This window comes from Alosa sapidissima, chromosome 15 (assembly GCF_018492685.1).
Source record: "Alosa sapidissima isolate fAloSap1 chromosome 15, fAloSap1.pri, whole genome shotgun sequence".
Classification (NCBI taxonomy): domain Eukaryota; kingdom Metazoa; phylum Chordata; class Actinopteri; order Clupeiformes; family Clupeidae; genus Alosa; species Alosa sapidissima.
Window position 1 is genome coordinate 33,519,944 of NC_055971.1, and position 22,868 is coordinate 33,542,811.

Sequence of the window (22,868 nt, forward strand, 5' to 3'; positions counted from 1 at the left end):
CGTCTTGGTAAGATTTGCTTTACCTAATCCGAGTTCATTTTTGTCACGAGAGGTTAATGATGCTACAGATACTCTTTGCTCTACACTGGCCTCTGGTCTAAACACAGCAAATCCTCTTTCCACAAAGCCCACTTGTTCTAAACCCCATCACTCATGACTCACAAACAGTACATGGTCAGTACTAAAGGAACATCGAGCTGATTCTATTCTCCACACCTGACTGGCTTTAAACACCATGTCCTTCTCTCCACACCTTCTGTAACCTTCACCTCAGGTGCTTTAAACACCATGTCCTTCTCTCCACACCTTCTGTAACCTTCACCTCAGGTGCTTTAAACACCATGTCCTTCTCTCCACACCTGACTGGCATATGCATTTGTCATTATTTACAGACCTTACTGTCCGTATTGACCCTAGGCAGATGGGTCAGGCCCTTGAGTTGTGGATCTGCTCGAGGTTTCTTCCTATATGTATCTCCAATTCTAGGGAGTTTTTCCGCCCCTGTTACCCATGGGCCTCTCTCTTTTCCTTTCTTCCTTTCTTTCCTTCTTTCTTTCTTCCTTTTCTTTTCTCCCTCTTTTCTTTTTCTCTGATTGCCTACATTCTGTAAAGCGTCATGATACATGTGTAATGTTTTGGCGCTATATAAGCACAATAAATTGAAATTGAATTGAAATGAGACGTTCTGGATGAACCATCAGTCTTGATTAAAGATTGTACAACAGGAAAGCTCTGCAGCGCATAGTGAACACATTTCTACTACATAAATGACCCAATTTAAATACACATTCTTCTCAGCGGTGAAACGCTACTTTAAAGAAGTCCCTGGCTACTGTGATTGGCTCCCAGCCCCTCTCTCCCCTCCTTACTGATCCGGTCACACTAGGAAGATCTGACACAATATGCCACACACAACATTTTGTGCAGGCCATGTAAAATACTGTTTTTTGTTCATCTTTATTTGTCAGGAAAAATAAACAAAAATCAAAAAGAAAACTTCACTGGCATATTATGCATGTGCCCAATTATGTGAAATGTGTCTCTGTATGCAGACTGATAAGAAGGTTCTAATTATTATGAATTTGATATGACAACCAGCAGTTTAATGAACATACATACATACATACATATGACCCTGGGGACATAACACCCTGGGAACATAGGACCCTTTATCATGTTCCCATTCTCTACCATGTACAGTTGGGGAATATAGGGCCTTGAAAACATAGGACCCTGGGGACATAGCACCCTGGGAACATAGGACCCTCTATCTACCATGTTCAGTTGGGGAATATAGGGCCTTGGAAACACTGGAACACATGGGTGACCCCAGTTATTGTCAGTAATTAGGAATGGAGGTCACGGACATCTCACAGTTGTATAACTTTACAAATGTGTAATAATTAGTCTCCTTGACACCGCATATCTCAGTTGAGATTGAGAGTGGGTTTGGAAAGGCTTCATTAACTTACGACTTCCAGGGGTGTAACCAGCAGTGAAATTAAACTTAAATTGATTCATTAAAGGAGAATTCCGGTGTGATATTGACCTAAAGTGTGTTGAAACATGATACCGAGTGTGAACGTATGTCTCATAGCCCATCTCGGCTTGTCCCCTGCACTCCAAAATCTGGCGCTAGTTAGCCGATGCTACCAACAGCTTTTTCAATGGTGGTGCTTCGGCATCGGGCTAGCCATGCAAATAAATCACTGTTTTACACCATTTACGAGGCTCAATGTATCTCCACACTTCATTGGTAGACTTCCGAGGGCCCTGACATTTAAAACGAGACATTGAGAACTTTGAAAAAGCACTGGTAGTTTACTTACAAGACGATTTATCTCAGTACAGTATCTTCACGAAGTTTAGCGTTTGAAGCCATCTTGAATTTAGTCACGATAAGTCGAGCGACGAGTAAGAATGAACAGGTATGATAAGGGATCAGATTCCAAAAATAATTCCGTGGAAATGCATGAATTCCAGTTGCTGCTACTGGAAGAAACTGGAATCTATCCAATATCACACCGGAATTCTCCTTTAAACTCTTACCAAATCGTTTCAGAAGTGCAGCAATCACATCTTTCTTGTAAACAAAGGTTTCAAATGCAGTTGTTTACTCAGTTCCAAAGTATACACATGTCTATATCTGTTTAACCCTGTCGTCATCAGTGCAGCCATTGGTTGTGTTGAGTGTACTGCTCTGTCTGTCATGATATAAAGCCAGCCCCATGCCAGATAAGCGATTGTGATTGGTGCCTGGGTTTTTGAAATGTTGGAAATGGGCATCAATGGCCTCCTTGCCAAACTGACCTGGGGGGTATTCCAAGTACGAGGTTTAGTGAATTCTTGAATTTCCCCTGGGGATCAATAAAGTATCTATCTATCTATCTATCTATCTATCTATCTATCTATCTAGTGACAAACCTGGGTTAGTTAACACAGAGTAGGTGGTAAACCTCCTAATAGAAGAGCTGTATGACTTCATTCTCCTAACAAAACAGTACCATAGGGCTCTTGTCGTAGGAGGTTTACCACTTACTCTGAGTTAAGTTACCCAGGTTTATCACTAAACCACGTACTTGGAATACCCCCCTGCAGGCTGAATTTAAACTCACTAACAGGTTTGTCTGGGTTCTCCCAGGCTATGTTATAATGTCTCTACCTTGTTCTGTGATGTACACAGAAGGTATGCAACTTTGCAAAATAAACCTTGCAGTGTGTACCAGCACTGGTACAGATTTCTGGCTTTTATCACAAAATGCAGACTTGTTATGGTTCCGCTCCACTACTAGGAGAGGTCATTTAAAGCTGCGATCATTAAAGATGGCCTTACTGATAGAGCTGACCTCAGTTAAACATGTAACAGACTAAACTGCCCTCTCAGTTAACCCATTCAGTTTGCAGTGGGAGATCCCAAACTCATAAAGCATCCCAACCCATTCTATCAGCTTAATGTGATCACTTCTGACTTCAGATCAAGGATCATCAAACTGCCTGCCATTACCTTATCTGACCAGCAGGTGGAGGCATAGCTGTGGTCACAGTGTCCAGTCAGAGCCTATTCAATGAGCATGTGTGTGGAGCTGCTGTTTGTGTGTTTGGGCCCCAGGCTTTGGGCTGTTTCCTGCTCAAGCACAGACGGCCACATCACTTGTTTGGTGGAGGCCATTTGCCTAGCCGACAGAACCGCTGGACAGCTGTGCCATATCTAATGTGCGATTTGCCTAGCCAACAGAACCGCTGGACAGCTGTGCCATATCTAATGTGCGATTTGCCTAGCCGACAGAACCGCTGGAAAGCTGTGCCATATCTAATGTGTGATTTGCCTAGCCGACAGAACCGCTGGACAGCTGTGCCACATCTAATGTGCGATTTGCCTAGCCGACAGAACCGCTGGACAGCTGTGCCATAGCTAATGTGTGATTTGCCTAGCCGACAGGACCGCTGGACAGCTGTGCCATATCTAACATGGCAAAAGGGAAGACTCGCGCCGTCACTGATTAGTCAGTACTCAAAATGCGCAGAGGAGATTAAACCTGTCCTACAGAAGTATTGGCATATCCTCCAAACTGACCAACAACTAAGTAGTGTATTCCACAGGTAGTCTATTCAAGAGGAACAAATCTAAAGGACCAGCTGGTCCATTCAGATCTAATTCCAATCAAAGATGTTCAAACAGGCTGACTGGCTCCAATACGGCCGGGGAACTATAAGTGTAATTCCTGTGCGCAATGTAACGGCACTTATAAATGTTAAACTTTAAACATCCAAGGTCGGGGAAAAAGATCCCAATAAAAGGCATCATAACATGTTCAACCACTGGAGTGATTTACCTAATCACATGTCCATGTGGGAAAGTTTATATCGAGAAAACGACACGCCAGCTCAAGCAACGCATAGCGGAGCATAGGAGCACAATTAGAGGCAGAAACGACACATACCCGTTAGCATGTCACTTTATTGAAATGGAACATACTGTTGCCTCATTACGCTACATTGGTATTGAAAAAGTCGAGACACCTCGTTGGGGTGGTGATTTGTACAGAATTACAAAGAGAGGATATATAGATTGGGTTCTCTAGCCCCTCATGGTCTTAACACTGAATTTGATTTCAAATGTTTTCTATGATGAAATGAATAATTGTATGTAGAAATGTATGGAGATTATGTATTTGAAGTAATTATTTTATTATCTATGACATATGTAATGTAAATGTTGTTATAATATTTTTTATATATAGTATGTTCATAATTAAGTGTACCATCTTGCATGTCTGCACCACTGATCCAAACTACAGTTTTGCAGCAGCAATAGCCTGCGTTTTTGAATTTGTGAATGGACTCTTGACACACCCCCAATTAACACCTGTCCAATCAAGAGACTCATGTGTACATAAAGGAATCCTGAATGACTTGTGTGTGAAAATGACCCTGATGAAGGCGCAAGCCAAAACGTAGGTCTAATAAATAATTGCATATTGAAGTTCTGAGTGTGCCACAACACTTCTTATTTTAAGGCCATACCTAACGTGCCCATTCAACTGCTTCCCTAACGTGCCCATTCAACTGCTTCCCTAACGTGCCCATTCAACATTCAACTGCTTCCCTAACGTGCCCATTCAACTGCTTCCCTATTCAACATTCAACTGCTTCCCTAACGTGCCCATATAACTGCTTCCCTAACGTGCCCATTCAACTGCTTCCCTAACGTGCCCATTCAACATTCAACTGCTTCCCTAACGTGCCCATTCAACTGCTTCTCTAACGTGCCCATTCAACTGATTCCCTAACGTGCCCATTCAAAATTCAACTGCTTCCCTAACGTGCCCATTCAACTGCTTCCCTAACGTGCCCATTCAACATTCAACTGCTTCCCTAACGTGCCCATTCAACATTCAACTGCTTCCCTAACGTGCCCATTCAACTGCTTCCCTAACGTGCCCATATAACTGCTTCCCTAACGTGCCCATTCAACATTCAACTGCTTCTCTAACGTGCCCATTCAACTGCTTCACTCTGCATTATACCATGGTCTAGGTTGAAAAGGATGTCGTTTAAAAAGTGATATACTACACCTATGAAGTAGATCTGGTAAAAAGTTTAATCGCGGTTCTATATCAATGCTTATGAATGGTAACTATAACAACGATAGTAGGACGACGGTTGAGCCTGGAAGCAGGCTTCAACAATGGAATCAACTGTAAACAACTGAAAAAACTAACAATTTTAGCTCTAAAACTCATTTAGTATTATTAATAATTGATTTCATATTTATTTATTTTGTAAGTGACCATGGTATAAACGGGATAATGCCCTTCGATGCGTCCATTATCAGAAATAAATGGACCTCCGTTTCGCGTCGGATGGTTAGATAGATAGATAGATAGATAGATAGATAGAAATTGGTGGGAAACTTAAGAAATTGCGCAGCAATTGCTGGTGGGATTCCCCACCAAGCTCCCCACCAGCCTTTGGTCTCTTCTCAGGCTTTCACAATGACCTGTGCCAAGCTGCTGATCTCTTGTGTCGATTGTGCAATACCACTGGCATGCTCACAAGGCGCCATTATGCTCAGTACAGCTTGGGAATAAGGTTCTATCTGCGTTCTGAGTAGTTCTGATAATGAGCTTCAAAGAATTCCATAGAGCTAGACAGATAAGTGGAGCAAGCCTCTTTAGATATAGTGTCACAACTTCAAGAAACACCTCACCTTATTAAGTTGTTACAGAATAAGAATATGTCAACAACTACATTTTGACAAAATTTTCAGATAGATCTATATTTAACTAAGGGCTTGAAATGTACAGACGCAACTGATAACCTGCCAAACCTAGAGATTTGCATATCACAGCAAACCTGTTTGCCCAGTCCAGTTCTTTGTTGATCAGCTAATACCGGTAAAATATAGCCATAGGCTTTTTGATCGTACCTGGAGAACCACCCTGGCAGTGGAGTGTCCTCTCACCGAGCAGGAGCACAAGCAACAGGGTGATGCTCTGAGTTCTGTGGAGAACACATGTGGGTTCACATGGAGAGAACATGTGGGTTCTGGAGAGAGAACAACAACAAAACAACATCATTCAGTACAAGGCAATAGGAGAACAAATCATGAAAGCAGTCTGTTAACCCCTCTCCTTCAACCACACACTTCAGACATTGAACACACACAACTACCACATACATAGCATGTGGTATCCCAGAAAACAAATAACAACAAATCAGAAAGAAATGTTTCTCAGCATCAAAAACAGGAGCAACCATGTGAGACAGAGCATAAAGTTGTAATACACTACATCTCACTGCAAATAAATAATAAATAGATAAAATAACAGTTTATGCAATGCAATGGATCTCAGCCAACTGACTGATCTGTCTTGCTGACATAATTGAACAATATTTGTCAGACAGTGTGTTTCCCTTGTCCCCTTCCCTCATAAGGTATGTCATAAACAATGCTATCTTTGGAATAATTCTGGACTAGAATCCCCTTTTTCAGTCAAAAATGTATATATTACTGATTTCTACAGCACTGTAAAATGATAATCGTGCTCTTGTTATCATCTAGGTTACTTTTGTCTTTTAGTCTCCCATTTTACATGTTTCTTCCAAGAATGTACTGATTTTCTCAGCGCTGTATATGATAATGATTATAGGAGTATGACACACTGCTCTGAGTCGGTGGACTAGCCATTCCTTCATTCGCCCCGTAATGAGTCATTTAACCATATACCGACTTACGAAGATGATTAATTAACACGAAAACGTTGCCTGGTGTCCCTTTAAACACACGTTCTTCAACTTCCATATCAGCATCCACCATTCACAACGGTGGAAGCCGGGAATTGAACCCACAGCATGCAGTAGCCTGAAAAGTTGTGGGCTCAGTTTTTGGCTTCCACCCTTGTGGCCATGAGCAAGGTGCTTAACCCAAAGTTGCTCTGCTTGTAATATAGCCTACTTCACTGTCACTTTGCAGGGCTTAAAATTCATTTTTCAAAATGGGGGGGAATTCCCCCCTTAGGTTATTCATGTAGGGGGGGATTTACACAATTTGGGGGGGAGGGGGGGGTCGATTCTGATACCAAGTCAAGAATTGCGATTTCAATACTTCGATACTTTTTTTAAAAAAGTGTTTGATTTTGGGGCCCCCACCACCCTGACGTCATCAGTAATATATACTGTAGTGGGATCATTCACAACAGTGGACATCCTAGATTCTGCTTGACTCTCTCCACACACACTGAAAATGATAGCTTATGTGATATGTTTCTATCATATATTTTTGAATTCATATAGAGTGTATTTATTTAATAATGCATTTTTTTTAAAGTATAGCATTTTACTAGTAATTACTAGTAGCTAAACATATTTAGTAATTTGAATGCCTCATATTGACGTTTAACCTATAACACTTAGGCATATCTTTAATGTGGTGTGTAGGTCCAATTGAGTGCACATTGCTGATGAGTAGGTGTAATTGAGTGCCTGTCACTTTAAGGAAATACGTGACATTAATTCTATGGAGTAATTAGCCCCCCTTCAACCTGACGGTTTTAGGCTATAGTCGCTAGTGAATAAAAGTTGTGCACAGTGCGGTATGTGTATGCAAATCATTATGTTTTCTATGTCATTAGATACAATAAATGTTGAAAAAACTAACATGTCGAAGACAATCTTTCTGGGATCAAGTGTTGACGTGACCTGACTGAGCTAGCAGGATAGTTACCAAGGAGCTCTTTCCAGATGTAAAAGTTTGCCATGGTAGCGTAGCCTATTTGCGTAAGCGCAAAGTGGTTCTCTCTCCGTGTGTGTGTGCGTCTGCATGAGGCTATGTTCAATTCAACTCGGTAGTTTATCAGTCCGGTCAATAGCACCGCATTCACGCCACTTAATGATTAGGCTATATTAACGTCATCAGACAGGCTGTAAAAGTGTATGCGGGAATTTCTCGCATTATGATGGCTAGAGTTGCGGGACCTGAACAAATTATGCGCAATACCCGCAATGAAATTTAAGCCCTGACTTTGGGTAGCGTCTGCTAAATGAACACATGCAAATGTAAATGTGCAGGATCAACAGGTCAGTGTTGTGTGAAACAGATAACCGGAGGGTGAAATCATTTCCTTCTGTATCCCTTCACAGCTCATGACTTCAAACACTATACACACACTCTCTCTCTCTCTCTACCCCCCCAACATTTGACAAATATCAAAATAAACTGCAGACCTGAGGAATCTGGTTTTGAAATTGCAGCACATTTCTAAATAGCACCCCAAAATAATGAACTAGCCATCCTTATCAGAGAATCAAAAGTTTTAAAATATTTTCAGTGAATAAAACAGTTCATAATGAATAAAATTGCCCTCTATATGTTTGTAAATTGCTAAGCTGCCAAGCCATAGAGTAGCCTACCCCATCATCCTGATTAAACCATAGAGCAGGGGTGGGCAAGCCCGCGGGTCGGATCCGGCCCGCCAAGCACTTTTATCCGGCCCGCCGAGCATTTAATTTGGTTATCAGGCTGCTCGCTATTTTTTTCCTGCGATAGAGACGACGTTGGTTAGCTTTTCACTCTCCTTAGAGAACGTTTACAATGTCAATGTCAAAACATCATGTTAAATAGAGATAACATCATGTTAAACTAAGTTAACTCTTAGTTATCTCCTTTGTAGCAGATCTAACGTGAACATTATGCGATCCATTTAATTGGGAACGCGTCTGCACTCACGAGAGGGAGAGAGAGCCGCAGGTTCCAGCTGGCTTGTCATTGTTGATAATTGATATCCCCTTCTTATAAGAAACTTTTAAAAGGAAATCATGAAGGCAACAGTAGTTCTCACTAATGGCCCTTTAAAACTGTGAGAGGGCCCAGCCATAGGTACAGCACTAGGCATAGCGGAGCAGGCAGAAGATCATTGAGAAATAAACATGAATTAAAGCGACTGTCTTAAAGCGACAGTGCACAATTTATACATTTTGTTAAACAGCATACAATTAGCAGTATTTTTAAGTAATTCATATTTTAAAAGAAATACTTTTCATACTAAATTATAGACTATAAAAAAATATTTTCCCATCCTAATTAAACCATAGAGTATCCCATCATCCTGATTACACCCATAGATATACATAATAAAGGCTAGATGTCTTATGGCGGAGTCTCTAACGGCGGCGGCGATCTTGCCACAGGCAAGCTATCTGGTGGGCTCTGTGGTACCTGATGTAAGGTGAGTGATCTGCACGAACACATACTCTTATCTCGCTGAAATCTTGACAGCTTTACAAACATTTTGGTTTCTTACAAACATTATTAATGTAGCTATAATCTGGATGCTTGAACATTTTTAAGTTCAATTTTTTCATAAGTATGCAGTGTCATAACCACACCTCTGACGTTTATAACAAACCAAACCGTTTGAAAATCGGTAGAAAATTGAGCATGTAATGTGTAATGTCTGTAGCTGGCTCTAACAGTCATACTGTATGTATTGACTCGACTTACACACGTGGGTTCCTCAGTGTTCAGTTTATTAACTTAACTTTTACCACACACACATTCCCTAACCCTAACCCTGGGTGTCCATCGAAAGGTCTGGTCCTAACGGACCGTTCGTTATTTAAAAACGGGGTCACCGGAGGCATTTTGAGTGCTTCAATCAGAAATTACATGACCCTCCCCTGCCTGCAAGAAAATTTTCAACGACCCATCAGCGGTCTTTTCAAAAAGACATGACCGTCCCCGGCCAATCGTTAATACCTTCCGCCCCCGCTATAGGGCGCTATGAATACACATCGACTTAAATAATCGTTCTAAACTCACCCTCTGCTTTCTGATCTTACACATCACACTTCACCAAGATGGTGGCCATTTCAGTAGATTTACTCACTAACATTGTTGTGGAAACACAATAAGCATGGAAACTAAATGCACATTTCCTGCAACTGCATTAACCTACTTGAAATAAGTTACTCCTCTAGTAAGTATTCACATGAAATAAAACAATAAAACATTGAGACCATTCAACAAAGCACACTGGGTAATAACAAATTCAACACATGAACTTGTTGCTATGGACTAGTCTCTAGGCTTCCTTCCTCTAGGCTTTGGCTTCCCAAAGCTGAACATTATCCAAAACTCAATTTCTCAGACGAGCGTCAATTTGGGAGCTTGCTACACTCCTTCCTTCTCAAATGACTTGAAAAGACCGTTTGCACAATTTCACAAATAATCACAGGGACTGAAAAATACCTAACATGCCAACTTTTTCCGGGTTTAGGCCTATCATTTTAACTTTTCCCCGCTGTCTTGCCGTTTTAATATTTTCCCGTAGAATATCCCATATTACTGTAATACTCTCATAACATTAGTCCTGCATTCTGGCCTGTCTCTGTGTTGTCCTGTTGTTACCCCTTGCCCTTCCAGAGAAACAAATGTATTCAAATCATCGTTTTGCTTGCTTGAATGCGAACTCAGAGTGATGTTAACCTACAGTAGGCCTATTTAAGTTAACAACGTGGCGCTTGCAGTGTTCGGCCGTAGGCTATGTCTACGTGCGCACCTGCCAGGCTAAGAGCCAAAGAAATCCCCCTGTATATTCACTCCAAGTTGGCCTACCATAACTTACCAACTCTAGCCTATACTGTAGACCATAAACTGGCTATTTATATGACCGATGTATTTGTATTCTGTATTCTGCTGTTGGCAGGAGAGAGAATGACAGCGATTAACAAATTGCACTTGTTGCTGGTTACCAATAAATAGGGCCTACTATATATTTTTTTGCAAACAACAAAAACAGAAAGGATGGAGACAGCAAATCTAGAGATGGGCAGGAACAAGGTCAGTTGGTAGAAAAGCTTGTCAAAACGTTAGGAGCTGGATGTGTGGATGAATGAAGCACAAGTATGCTTTATAAGCATGCACACTGTTTAAAGTTAGGCTAGGCTACACCGTAAACTACAAGTAAACCAAAGTTAGCTTTTTTAGGGCTGGATAAAGTTGACCAAATGGATATAGGCTGTTAAGCGTGAATAAAGTAGGGTACTTTGTTGCTCCAACCCTTCCAACGTTAATGGGGACGGATGTTTTCCGTATTTTGCGTGAGAAATCTCCCTTATTTTCATTGTTCAATGTTGACAGAGCTATGGAACGAAAGAGAACGTTATATGGCGACAGAAATCAACAATCAAACAAGCCACTTTGATTTTTTGCTGTTTTCATTAATACAAAAGATGGGTGACCCCCCCCCTCCTAGACAAAAAAAAAATAGGTGACCCTCCCCTCAACAAAGAATGGGGAGGGTCAAAGACATGACCCTCCCCTATTTTCCTCCGGTGACCCCGTTTATAAATAACGAACGGTCCCTTATGCCGAAGGCAGTGAGATTATTAGACATTGCATCCTGTCACTCTGTTTGGAACATCGCAGTTTGGGTTGATAAGATTCAGTTAAAGCGAGTAGCCTATGGATCGTCCCAAAGTTTGGGACAACCAAACAGCAGTGTAGGCAAAGCAAATCCTAATTGTTAGGTTACAATAGCTTTTCTCTAGGCCTGGGCCTATCGGAAATCGCGACATAAGCACATTGGTTTCTTTTTTCTTTTCTTTCTTGTTCGCGTGTTGGGTAGTGAAGCGATAATGCATTTAAAGCAGTACATCATGTGAGCCAGAGCCGATATGACCAGAGCTGCTGCTCTGTAGGCTATAGGTATTCTGCCTCACCCAAACTACTTGCGAAGTAGCCTATTATCACAGGAAGAGCTTTTTCTCAGCTTTTAAACGATTTTAGTGGTTAGTTGTTGTGGTAAACGGTTCGCGAGAAAAGTAACTTTAATTTAATCATATTTTATGCGCCCGTCTCCCTACCCATTCATCTTGGTGGAATACTTCGGAAACTTTACCTCAACACATAACAAACCATATATCAGAATAAACAGCAGACCTTACCGAACACAAAGGTGTAAAGCATGCCCCTGTACAGTTAGCCATTCCAGAGTAATCCGGTTTTAAATTTGCAGCAATGTCTTTATGCATGTCTTCAACTTTGCGGTTCCTAATGTGTTTAAATTGTCCAATAGGTCTACATGATTTTATAACAGGCCAAATACAAAACAAATGTTACAAATATCGCCTAGATATCTGTAAGCATTACAATCAGAGGATACATAGCCTATAGGGCAGACAGACGCTCATGAGTTCATGCTTTGTTTTTTCGCTGGATTTTAGGATAGCCTATTATGGCAACTGATTGCATTCCAAGCTACAGTCAACTCTAGCAGGCATTGAATGACTGGAGACTTTGTGAATTTATAGATTGACATAATGTGCTGTCTCTGCTATTGCTGCTTTTGATCAGTTAGATTTTTTTGCAATCTCCTGTGGTGGGCTGGACATAGCATCGAAATGCCCGCCCAGACTCCCCTTTTCGCCTTGACCCATTCACACTGGTGCCGGAACGAAAAAAACTCGAAAATGTCTAGGGGGCTTGGTAGTAAATTTGGCGAGACACTTTGTCCCGCCGTTCCGCCTCGGTCTATGTGAAAGGGACAGTCGTTCCGCGATTCTGGTACATAAAATCGCGGCAATTTCGCCAGTGTGAAAGGGCCTAGTGAGAGATCGATCCTCCTCATCAAAGCCCACCACAATAACACCAAACACACATCTGTCTGCTGTAAGAGTGTGTAAAAAAAAACACCAAAAACTCACCTGCCCATGTCTGCTGGAAGTGTGTGTAGAACACCAAACACTCACCTGCCCATGTCTGCTGGAAGTGTGTGTAGAACACCAAACACTCACCTGCCCATGTCTGCTTTGGCCTTCGTGCCTGTGTGTGTGTGTGTCTTCTCTCCGGTCCGTCTGTACAAGTTTTCCTTCTGATTTCTCTCTGTGTGATGCCAGGGCTTTTTGGCGACAGATATTAAGCTACCCCCCCTCCCCCAGACACACACACCCACACACAATCTTCTTTAGAATTACATAGCCCTATCATTTGCATGTTATAGATTTACTGCTTTCTGCACCGCGCACAAATAGACTCACACTCACATAAACGCACACACACACACAGACACATTCAAATTCCTGTAAATGTTCAGTGTGTAGTCAAGACAACGTCATTGCCAAGACCAGAGGGTATTGAGACTGAGTCAAGACCAAGACCAAAGCAGAACAAGACCAGGACCAGAAGCAGACTAATATTTGAGCAGCAGTATATAGTATGCGGCATGTCATTGGGGTTATCAAGTGGGCACCCTTATTCACCGATGTTTCGTTAAGTTAGGCCCACGACACCTCATGAAGACTTAACAGTGAAACCAGCGTCCTGGAGACACTCCCCTCCATGCTGCCACCATATTACCACATTGAAATATCCAGTACCCCAAATACTCTTAACCAGCCCAGGCATGGTCAAGGTTGGCTAGGTTGGTCCGTCCCGTTGATGTGGACTGAACCATAGCCATAAAAACCCTGGCCAACCAACCATCAACCTAGGCACAGCCCATCACAAACACAAAACAAATTAGCCAGTTAGCTTAGGCCCCATCATAAACACAAAACAAATTAGCCAGTTAGCTTACGCCCCATGCTGCCACCATACTACCACAACAAACATCCAAATACCCTTAACCAACCTAGGCATGGTCTAAGTTGGCTAGGTTGGTCGTCCCGTTGATGCGGACTGAACCATAAACCATAAAAAACCTTAGCCAAGTACCATCAACCTAGGCACAGTCCATCACAAACACAAAACAAATGAGCCAGTTAGCTTACCTTAGCTTGCGCCCCAGGAAGGGTAACTTCTCCTTACCCACAACCATTCGCTTGCCCGTTCTGCTGCTAAAGACATGATACTAACCACCTGCCTTAGACGACCACAAATGCCCAATTCAGACAGCAAGCCAATAGCAGATCTGGCCACAAACCCACGTGCACCGATTTCAATAGGCCTTAATCATGCACTCCAACCTTGCTTAGCTGCCTCCTCTGCTATTTCAGTGTATTTAGCTCTCTTCAGCTCATTGGCCACTTCCACTCTGTCTTCCCAAGGAACAGTGAGTTCAATGAAGTAAACTATCTTCTCTGAATCCGACCATAGAATTACGTTGGGTCGTAGCTTAGTACTCACTATATGTTGAGGTACCGCCATCTGCTGGCCAAGATCAACCTTCATTTCCCAGCCCGCCCCATTTTTCAACTGTCCGGTTTTACACCTGGCCTTCGCGGAACAAGGTTTATCCCCCTGACGTACAAAGTTAATTTGCCTTACCCCTTTACTAGCTGCAACGTACTATGGAATGAGTCTACATGACATGACGTACTATGGAATGTGGAACAGGCACCATATTGGGACTCGGCTGTATGTCCTGAAATCTATACCATGGTATCATTTTATATATACCATATAGCAACACTATACATCACAGTACACACCACATCATTTCAACTGTATAGCAACACTATACATCACAGTACACATCACATAATTTCAACTATATAGCTATAACACATCACATGTATTTCCTAACGATATGCTGTACATGTGGCCTCTGAGTGGGTGCTGAGTGGTCCTGCCGGACCTTAAAATAAAACAAGTCAATTCTGAGAAAAGACAGAGACTGCGTGAAGGTGGTCTCCAGACCGGTCTTGAGACTAGGACTGGTTTTGAGTACTACAACACTAGTGTCTAAGTGTGTCTGTGTGTGTCAATGTGTGTGTGTGTGTGTGTGTGTGTGTACGTGCAAGCATGCCATAATAATTTGGTTTTATGTTTTTTTTTCATGCTTGTCATTCTCTTGTACTGTAAGAATTCAAATGAAGATTCAAATGAAGATAAAGCCGCACATCACAGTTTCCAAAACATCTGTCCAGGAAGAGTCTATGCAGACACAAACACAGGCACACATACACACAGGTGCACATACATACACACACACACACACACACACACTCACACACACACACACACACACACACACAGGTGCACACACACACACAGGTGCACACACACACACATTGACACACACACATTAACACACACACTGTTGTAGAACTAAAGACCAGTCCTAACTCAAGACCAGTCTGGAGACATGAATGACACAGCTGACACAGACCTTCCCCTGAACCAATTCTTCACACTACAGTACTTCCATCCGGCCGCAGATACAGAGCACTGACCTGGACTAAAGCCAGTTTTGTCTCCACCGCCATCACATTGCTGATCAAGCACCAGCTCAGTTGCTGTAGTTTTCACACTGAATGTGTCTATATGGGGGTCTTAATGTGATGTGTCTATATGGGGGTCTTAATGTGATGTGTCTATGAGGGGTTAGGTGCCTTGCTCAAGGGCACTTCAGCCGTGCCTACTGGTTGGGGCACGAAACGGCAACCCTCCGGTTACAAGTCCGAAGCGCTAACCAGTAGGCCACGGCTGCCCCACAATATATGTGTTACATGTTTTTTATATGCTGTGTGAATGGGATACATGTGATGTCACATGGGTGGATGGGATACATGTGCTACTGTCACGGTTGCAGGGGAGAGCTGGACCCAAACTCAGGGCAAGGCAGGGCAAGGCAAGGCAAGGCAGGGCAAGGCAAGGCAAGGCAGGGCAAGGCAAGGCAAGGCAAGGCAAGGCAGGGCAAGACAAGGCAGGGCGAGGCAAAGCAAGGCAGGGCGAGGCAAAGCAAGGCAGGGCAAGGCAAGGCAAGGCAAGGCAGGGCAAGGCAGGGCGAGGCAAAGCAAGGCAGGGCAAGGCAAGGCAAGGCAGGGCAGGGCAGGGCAAGGCAAGGCAAGGCAAGGGAAAATGGAATTACGAGAATCTTTAACAAGAACTGAACAAACCGCATGTATAACACTACACAAAACAACTAAAAAATGACCGACACAGACTGAGGGGAGACGGAGGGTTTAAATACACAGGGTTAACAGGGCACAGGTGGACAAGAAACAAGGTGGAACAAGGTAAAACGTCTGTTTCAAGAATGAGCTAAAGCAGTTGAGAAGGATCTTTGCAATTTTCGTGGCACTGACTCTTTATATTGGAAAGGAATTTAGTTCCGAAGCATGAGTGAAAGGTTTTGGGAGAGATATGAGCTTTTGCAAGTGAGCATTGGTGTTGTGCTGAACTGTAAGAGCGTTTTGCCTAATGATCTTAGTTTTTTGAGAATGGAATTTCTGTTTCAAGAAATGAGTCAAACCAATGTAGAAAAACTAACGCCAATCCAGGATGAGTAGGAGCGACTATGTCAAACCAGGTGTAAGTAATTCAGGATACGTGCGCGTTCTCGATTCTCCCCCAAAGAACTCATGGTTGGGATAAAAAAGACACAGAAAATAGCGTCATTCACACAAAGTGAAGAACCGCTTTTGATTTAGACTAACAATGAAGTAAAGTTTTCTTTTTTAGAATGGGAAATCATGACTGTTTTTGTAAAACAGCGGGAGTAGGTGTGGTAGACCAATTTACATATGCACCCACGTGTAGGTGCTTCCTTGTCTCGGTACACAACATCATTAAGAAAACGCTTGCCACTGCAAAGATGCACGTAGTATGACTATATATACTTTTATATCTTTATAACCGAATTAGTTAAACAAATACCTTCGAAAAATTGCCCCTCCACTTCCAATCAAAGACTAGGCTATTCATCAAACATCTATAAACAAAAGAAGCAAACAACGAGTATGTTAATAATTATAAGGCTACTCAAAATGATAACCATATAGGCAGACAGTCTGTTGTGTTTTGCGAGTAAATATACTGTATGTAGCAAATAGTATAAATGGAATAAAGTTCTTATCAAACTAACAAATCACATGGAGGTCTGATTTGAATGACAGCTGGCTGAACCTAGCCTGGATGCCAGCCGAACTTAATCCCGCCCACAACATTTGAGGTCGGGACGTTCGGTCTGGCATTGCTCTGTTGTGGAGCAACTATGCACCCTAGATCTGGCGGACCAATCAAATCGGGCTTTACGATGATGGACAGGTGAGCAACAGCGCCTTGTCTATCACGTCATCTGAGAATGCTTAGATTAGGCCTATGTTTGCAACAAAACGCTGTGGCTTTTAAGACCCCATATGGAAAATGTATATTATTTAATGAGGTTTTATCACTGAAAACGAGTATTTCTGAAAACTTTGGCCAAAGTTGAGATGTGGGAAAACTCATGGTTTCACTTGATTTGCGACAGCCTTTACCAGCTGTTTATTACATGATTGTAGCATATCAGTGTCAAACAGAATTATTTTTAAAAATGGAGGGGAGGCTATCAGTTTTTTCCTAATAGCCTACCCTACTACGTATCTCTTAGATTTCGCTAATGAGTGTTGTAGGAGATATTGACGGCACAATAACTTTTACAAAAGACCAGTAAACAATGTTAAGGCATTTGTGGAAAAGAAGGATGGTTTGTGTGTTCTTCCTACACCTCACAGTAAGCTATTTCGTTGCTCTGATTGGTTAGGTCTATCTATTGAGTGCAGAGGCATTCCCCCCTGTATCGGTTGAAACACGCCCCATAATTACGTCCCAATGGAGCAGTATCAGACTCATATTCTGACTAGAATTGAGTATGGCTACGTCAGGCTAGGCTGAACCAATAAGACAACATAATTAACATTAGAATTAACTAAGCCTGGCCGTTAGCCTGGTTGGGGAAATCCCCATGGTAACTTACGCGCAATCTCTTTTGTGAAACCAAGTCAAGGCTAAATTCATCCAGGATAACAAAAAATCCCAGCTTAATCCCTTATCTAGGTTTTGTGAAGTATAAGTATATATACTCTTTTGATGCCGTGAGGGAAATTTGGTCTCTGCATTTATCCCAATCCGTGAATTAGTGAAACACACACAGCACACAGTGTACACACAGTGAGGTGAAGCACACTAATCTCGGCGCAGTGAGCTGCCTGCATCAACAGCGGCGCTCGGGGAGCAGTGAGGGGTTAGGTGCCTTGCTCAAGGGCACTTCAGCCGTGCCTACTAGTCGGGGTTCAAACCAGCAACCCTCCAGTTACAGGTCCAAAGTGCCAACCAGTAGGCCACGGTTGCCCAAATGTGAAATACCCCTCTGAGCTGAAAGCCTAGTTTTACAAATAGGCAATATCACATAACTCCTATCGTAGTATCACTTAACTTATACCCCAAGTTAAGGCTTTGTGTAGCTTCGATATGTCTAGATAGCCTAGATATGTCTAACATGCTTTGTAGTATACCCCACTGGTGAGTGTGTGCGTTTGTGTGTGTGTTTATGTACGTGCAAGCGTGCCATAATAATTTGGTTTTATGTTTTTTTTTTGTCATTCTGTTGTGCTGCCATCAAGGGATTCAAATGAGGAGCAGAGCCGAACGGCCACAGTTTCCAAAACAACCGTCCAGGAAGAATATGCACGCACGCACTCACACACACACACACACGCATGCACGCATCCGGTTTTTTAAATCGTAGCAAATATCTATATGGTCTCCATATGGTCTCTTAAAAATTAGCTTAAATTGCCTCTACATCTGTAAATATTAAAATCAGAGGATATGCAACTCATGGTGAAGAATTTGTCTATAGCCATAATAATTTATTTCTACAAAAGTATTTAAGTGTCTTATGCATGATTTCATGACAGACCAAATAGAAAATAAATGTTAAATATAGCCTAGATATATGTAAACATAAAATAAAATGATGTAGGCTACAGTATACAGTTGGATAAAGTTGGACAGCTCCAGAACACCAATGGATTGTGTCTTAAAGGAGCCACACCACGTTTATGACACTAGCGCTGTTGAAGTTTAGTTTTGTTGCTACTGGGCATGTAGGACCGGCTAGTTATGAGTTCTGTCCAACACTGGTGAGTAGGTAGGTTTAGAAAAAAAGTCAGCACATTTTAATCATATCGCAATAATACCAATAAATGTGACCATTTTGGTCGTGATATCAAATTTTCTCAACACTCAGAATACTCTAATTCGAAAGGGTATCGAGACCGAGGTATCGAGTCAAGACCCTGACCGGAGGGTATTGAGACGAAGACCAAAAAAGGACGAGAACAAGACCAGAAGCAGACTAATGTTTGAGACTACATGACATGACATGACATGACATGACGTACTATGGAATGTGGAACAGGCACCATATTGGACTCGGCTGTATGTCCTGAAATCTATATCATGGTATCATTTTATATATACCATATAGCAACACTATACATCACAGTACATGTGTATTTATTAACAATACACTGCAAATGCAGCCTCTGAATGCCAGATCTTAATACAAAAAAAACCTTCAAATAAAAATAAATAAAGAGCAAGTCCTCTAGCCTACATCTGAGAAGGACAAGACTGAGTCTGAGACCATCTTTGTGGTCTCCACCTTGCACTTCATTCATTTGTTCTCTTACAGAGTTAGGCTATGGTTTAGTTTGTGTGCTTTTTGTTACCATAAAAAACTCGATAGCCTACTTGTTGATATTTGATATAATTTTGATATACTAATTGTTGTTATTATTAGGCCTACTACTATTATTTTTATTTTTAATGTTGGCTTTCCAACCTCATTTGAAACTATATTTTTAACTAATGTAGAAGCTTAGCCTATTCATAAACTGTAGTGTAGGCAGTCACTTCGGACAAAAACGTCCTATCTGCCAAAATGTCATAGCGTCCCCCCAGACCCTACCCCTTCCGTTTCTACGTCATCGCGTCCACGACGCCGCTTTAGTTTACGCGGTTGTATTTTGTTTCCTGCTTGTAGTAGTGGTGGTGGAGCTTCTGTTCTCTATTGTTTGATCATGAAGTAAACTCTAATTGGGTTTAGGATAAACCTCTGCGTTCATGGAAACTTCTTGTAAAACATCATCCACCACGGGACGTGATATGGTTAGTTACATCACAGTTACATGAATGGAGAGATGCAAATGTAGCCTAAGGTTTCGCTAGTAATTTTACCCTCACCCGGCTAAATACAGTAACGTTAGCCTACGTTATTTCTGATAATTATCTAAGTGAGTTAACTTGTGCGTTAACTAACAAGCTGTAACGTTAGCTAACTATTGTAACATTAGCTAGGTCTAAGATGGTAACTTGTTGACAAAGCAAAATGGCTTAGATTACCAGTACTAATGACCAGAATGGATCATATTTTAAGATGTGTGTGTAGTACTACTAGCAGCAGTCGCTCGACATCATCTCGGTAACGTTAGTGCGAGAACTTATCCTTATCCTGAAGACCGCTGCGTACGGGTATTAACGTTTTTGGGCTGTAAGGAACAGTGGGCATACCTTTACCGTTACCGTTACTACCGTTAACTTACTACAAACGTATCATAGTGTGGTTTACTCAGTGATGCTGTTCGACTCTACTCTCGCTGTTCTGGGAAAGCCGACATCTGTCACCATCGGACCCTTCACAAGTTCCCCAGAGGGCTATGCACATTAAGTCAAGTCGAGTCAAGTCAAGTCGGCTTTTATTGTCAATTTCTTTACATGCACTGGTCATACAAAGAATTGAAATTTCGTTTCTTACTTTCCCATGCAGACATAGACATGCTTTAAATACAGACATAGACATACTATGGACATAGCCATAGACAATAAACATTAAATTAAAGTGCAAGACTGAAATATAGAACATGTATGTATCAAAATAGAAATATAGGACATATATTAAAAAAAAATAGAGGTAGTTGTGTTGTATATTTCTATAGTCTTAACAGTTACATGAAGTAACTGGGGGGGGGGGGGGGTTGGTAGACAGGATCCTAGTTTCCTAGGTTCCTGGTTGGCTGGTGGGTGGGGGGGGCTGTCAGTGATGGGAGAGTGGGTAGAGTGTTCAGCATCCTGATTGCTTGGTGGATGAAGCTACTTGCCAGTCTGGTGGTGCGGGAGCGGAGGCTCCTGTACCGCTTTCCAGAGGGCAGGAGGCTGAACAGTTCGTGTGCAGGGTGGGTTGTATCCTTGACAATCATTAGTGCTTTGCGGGTGAGGCGGGTGGTGTAAATGTCCTGCTGTGTTAACAGTGCGCTGGAGGGTCTTCCTGTTCTGATCTGTGCAGCTTCCGCCCCACACTGTGATGCTGCTGGAGACGATGCTCTCGATGGTCCCTCTGTAGAATGTAGTCATGACAGGAGGCGTGGCACTTGCCTTCTTCAATTTGCACAAGAAGTAGAGGCGCTGCTGGGCTTTCTTCGCCAGTGATGCTGTGTTGGTGGTCCAGGAGAGGTCGTCGCTGATGTGCACCCCCAGAAATGTTGTGCTGCTCACTCTCTCCACAGCATCTCCGTCGATGGACAGTGGTGGCAGTTGTTTGTGGCCTCTCTGAAAGTTGACAACAATCTCCTTGGTCTTGCTGACATTTAGCAGGAGGTTGTTGTCTTTGCACCATTTAGCCAGCAGGTCTACTTCTTCTCTGTAGTGAGCCTCATCGCCCTTAGTGATGAGGCCCACCAGTGTTGTGTCGTCCGCAAACTTCACCAGATGGTTGGAGCTGTGAGTGGTTGTACAGTCATGTGTTAGCAGTGTGAAGAGCAGGGGGCTGAGCACACACCCTTGAGGGGCCCCCGTGCTCAGGGTCAGAGTGCTTGAGGTGTTGTTCCCGACACGTACTGCTTGTGGTCTCTGCAACAGGAAATCCAGCAGCCAGTTGCAGAGGGAGGTACTGAATCCTAGCTTGTCCAGTTTGCTGATGAGTTGTTGTGGTATTATGGTATTGAATGCTGAACTGAAGTCTATGAACAGCATTCTCACATATGAGTCTTTATTGTCTAAGTGGGTGAGGGCTGGATGGAGGGCAGAGCAGATTGCATCCTCTGTGGATCGTTTGGCTCGGTATGCAAACTGGAAGGGGTCCAGGGTGGGGGGTAGGGTGGCTTTGATGTGTGACATGACTAGCCGTTCGAAGCACTTCATGATTATGGGCGTGAGTGCTACAGGACGGTAGTCATTGAAGCATGATGGTGATGATTTCTTTGGCACGGGTATGATGGTGGCAGTTTTGAAAAGTGATGGGATGATTGCTTGCTCCAGAGAGGTGTTGAAAATGTCTGTAAGAACATCCTTCAGCTCTTCTGCACAGTCCTTCAACACTCGTCCTGGTATGTTGTCTGGGCCTGCTGCTTTGCGTGGGTTAATGGTGGCTAGTGTCCTCTTCACGCTGGCAGAGGACAGGTACAGGGGTTGGTCGTGGGGGGGAGGTGGGGTTTTCTGTGGGTGAGTGTCATTTTGTGCTTCAAAACGGGCGAAAAAACTGTTCAGGTCATTTAGCAGAGAGGTGTTGTTCTCACAGCTCCGTGGCGCAGGCTTGTAGTCAGTGATGGCCTGTATGCCCTGCCATAGGCTCTGTGCATCTCTGCTGTCTTTGAAGTGTGTTGTTATTTTGTCTGTGTAATCCTTTTTTGCCTTCCTGATGCCCTGGGACAGGTTAGCCCTCGCTGTTCTTAGGCCAGCTACATCTCCAGCTCTGAAGGCTTTGTCTCTGGCCCTCAGCAGTCTGTGGATTAATGTAACTTGTTGTAAAGACCAACAATAGTCTAGACAATAGTCCCCCCCCCCCCCCCCCCCCCATATACTCACACACTCACACTCATTTTCAGTGTCTGTGTATTTGATTAGGAGCAAAGGGAATTGTAATTACAGGAAGTTGTCATTGTGATCCAGGAAGTTGATGTTGTGTAGTTGTCCTCCACCCATCTATACTCAGGATGTGGAGGGAGCAACAGGAGTCAAAGGTCATGGTCAAGCTGCCTCTGACATCATCTCTCTGCCGTCCTACGCCGAGTACCCCTCCACCCGGCCACTCCTCAACACCCGCCTCCCCGCCGGCCCTCGCCCAATCACAGCCTTCCCTGAGAGCAGCAGTGCAGGTGAGCCA

At 42.9% G+C, this 22,868-nt stretch overlaps 2 protein-coding genes across 10 annotated transcripts in view; one reads left to right on the plus strand and one right to left on the minus strand.

Annotated features, from left to right (window-relative positions):
• LOC121684380 overlaps nucleotides 1-12,924 on the minus strand; it is a 69,518-nt gene extending 56,594 nt beyond the window's left edge. Inside the window, exons 1-3 of one of the 4 annotated variants that reach the window (XM_042064389.1) lie at nucleotides 12,800-12,921; nucleotides 12,706-12,726; nucleotides 5,930-6,048 (exon numbers count right to left, since the gene is read on the minus strand). In XM_042064389.1, coding sequence (XP_041920323.1) covers nucleotides 5,930-6,048; nucleotides 12,706-12,713 — 127 coding nt within the window. In that variant the 5' untranslated portion in view covers nucleotides 12,714-12,726; nucleotides 12,800-12,921. Of the gene's footprint in view, nucleotides 1-5,929; nucleotides 6,049-12,705; nucleotides 12,727-12,750; nucleotides 12,766-12,799 lie in introns of those variants that run through there. The other 3 variants (XM_042064388.1, XM_042064386.1, XM_042064387.1) reach the window with 3 other exon arrangements.
• A 6,786-nt stretch (nucleotides 12,925-19,710) lies between these two features.
• cep57 (centrosomal protein 57) overlaps nucleotides 19,711-22,868 on the plus strand; it is a 36,352-nt gene continuing 33,194 nt past the window's right edge. For 3 of the 6 annotated variants that reach the window (XR_006022749.1, XM_042062957.1, XM_042062958.1), the window contains exons 1-2: nucleotides 19,712-19,879; nucleotides 22,698-22,860. Coding sequence is in view for 5 of the 6 variants with exons in the window: in XM_042062957.1 (XP_041918891.1) it covers nucleotides 19,835-19,879; nucleotides 22,698-22,860 (208 nt within the window). In the remaining variant the exon portion in view is untranslated. Of the gene's footprint in view, nucleotides 19,880-22,697; nucleotides 22,861-22,868 lie in introns of all 6 variants that reach the window. The other 3 variants (XM_042062961.1, XM_042062960.1, XM_042062959.1) reach the window with 2 other exon arrangements.